Source organism: Tupaia chinensis, unplaced genomic scaffold (genome assembly GCF_000334495.1).
Source record: "Tupaia chinensis unplaced genomic scaffold, TupChi_1.0 Scaffold136466_1, whole genome shotgun sequence".
NCBI lineage: Eukaryota > Metazoa > Chordata > Mammalia > Scandentia > Tupaiidae > Tupaia > Tupaia belangeri.
The window spans coordinates 1-1066 of NW_006196606.1; the positions used below are offsets into that span (position 1 = coordinate 1).

The window sequence follows — 1066 nt, forward strand, 5'->3', positions numbered from 1 at the left end:
CCCCCTCCCACTCTGGGGCCTGAGGCTTTCTTTTTAAAAAATTTTCCCCCCAAAGGATTTTTTATTTCTGGGGAGACCGGCAGGTGGTGCGGTTGTTGAGGACACTAGACTCCCACATGTCCCACTGTGGTTCGAATCCCAACCCCTGGCAGCTTGAAAAACGTGCTAGGTGCATGTGCATGCATGCCCACACCCCGCTCGGGGGGGAGGTTCCCCTCTCTGTCTTTCTCCGCCCCCCCCAGTACTTTCACACTCCAGCAACTAAAAAAAGAGAAAGGCATTGGGGAAGATGGAAAGAAATACCAAGAGATGGAAAAAGAGATGGGGTTAGAGTTGGAGGATGGAGGTGGGAACAGAGAGGAAAAGGGACAGAAAGAGAGGTGACATGGGTGACAGATGCTGGAACAGCTACACAGATCTAAAGGGGTGGGGGAAGGGAAAGGGTCCCATGTCATACAATGGGGGGCAGCTGGCACCTGGATGCGGTCAGAATAGTTGTCCAGCAGGAGCACCCCCGAACTGGTCACTTTCTTGGTCTCTACCATGGTCTTCAGGTCAGCCAGGAGGGTCATGTGCTTGGACATGTCTGTGGCCAGCACCTGTGGGCGAGGGGGTGTCACAGGGGCAGCTGAGCCCACCCCTCCGGCATACCCACCGATGCTCAGGATTCAAAGGGCTCCTCTGTGACTCAGACCCATCCTACCCCATGCCCGCTCCTCAAAGCCTTTCTAACCCCCTCTTGTCCCGCCCCTGGCCCCGCCCACCATGTCGATGACCATCTTGCGCAGGCTCTGTCGCTGCCGCTTGCTGAGGTTCTGGAAGATGTCGCAGTTGTCCTCTTGCAGCAGCTTGAAGCCCACAGCCAGGTGGTGATTCTCGAGCACCGACTCATCGTTGTACATGAGCGCCAGTTCTGAATCTGCAGCCCAAGCCCAGAAGTCAGGGTAAAGCTCACGAGGCTAGCCCCGCCCCAGTCCAAGCTCCGCCCCCAACGGGGCAAGCCCCGCCCCAGCGTGGCCAGTCCCACCTCCAATGGAACCAGCTACCCCTAAGTCAGGTCAGCCCC

At 57.6% G+C, this 1066-nt stretch overlaps 1 protein-coding gene across 1 annotated transcript; it reads right to left on the bottom strand.

The window, feature by feature from the left end:
• Positions 1-193: 193 nt before the first annotated feature.
• LOC102473072 (cAMP-specific 3',5'-cyclic phosphodiesterase 4A-like) lies at positions 194-919 on the bottom strand (the record flags this gene model as incomplete). Its single annotated transcript, XM_006160961.2, has 2 exons — positions 194-599; positions 765-919. Coding segments are annotated over 2 exons (561 nt in total), but the record flags the coding sequence as incomplete, so codon positions are not given.
• Between the last annotated feature and the right edge of the window lie 147 nt (positions 920-1066).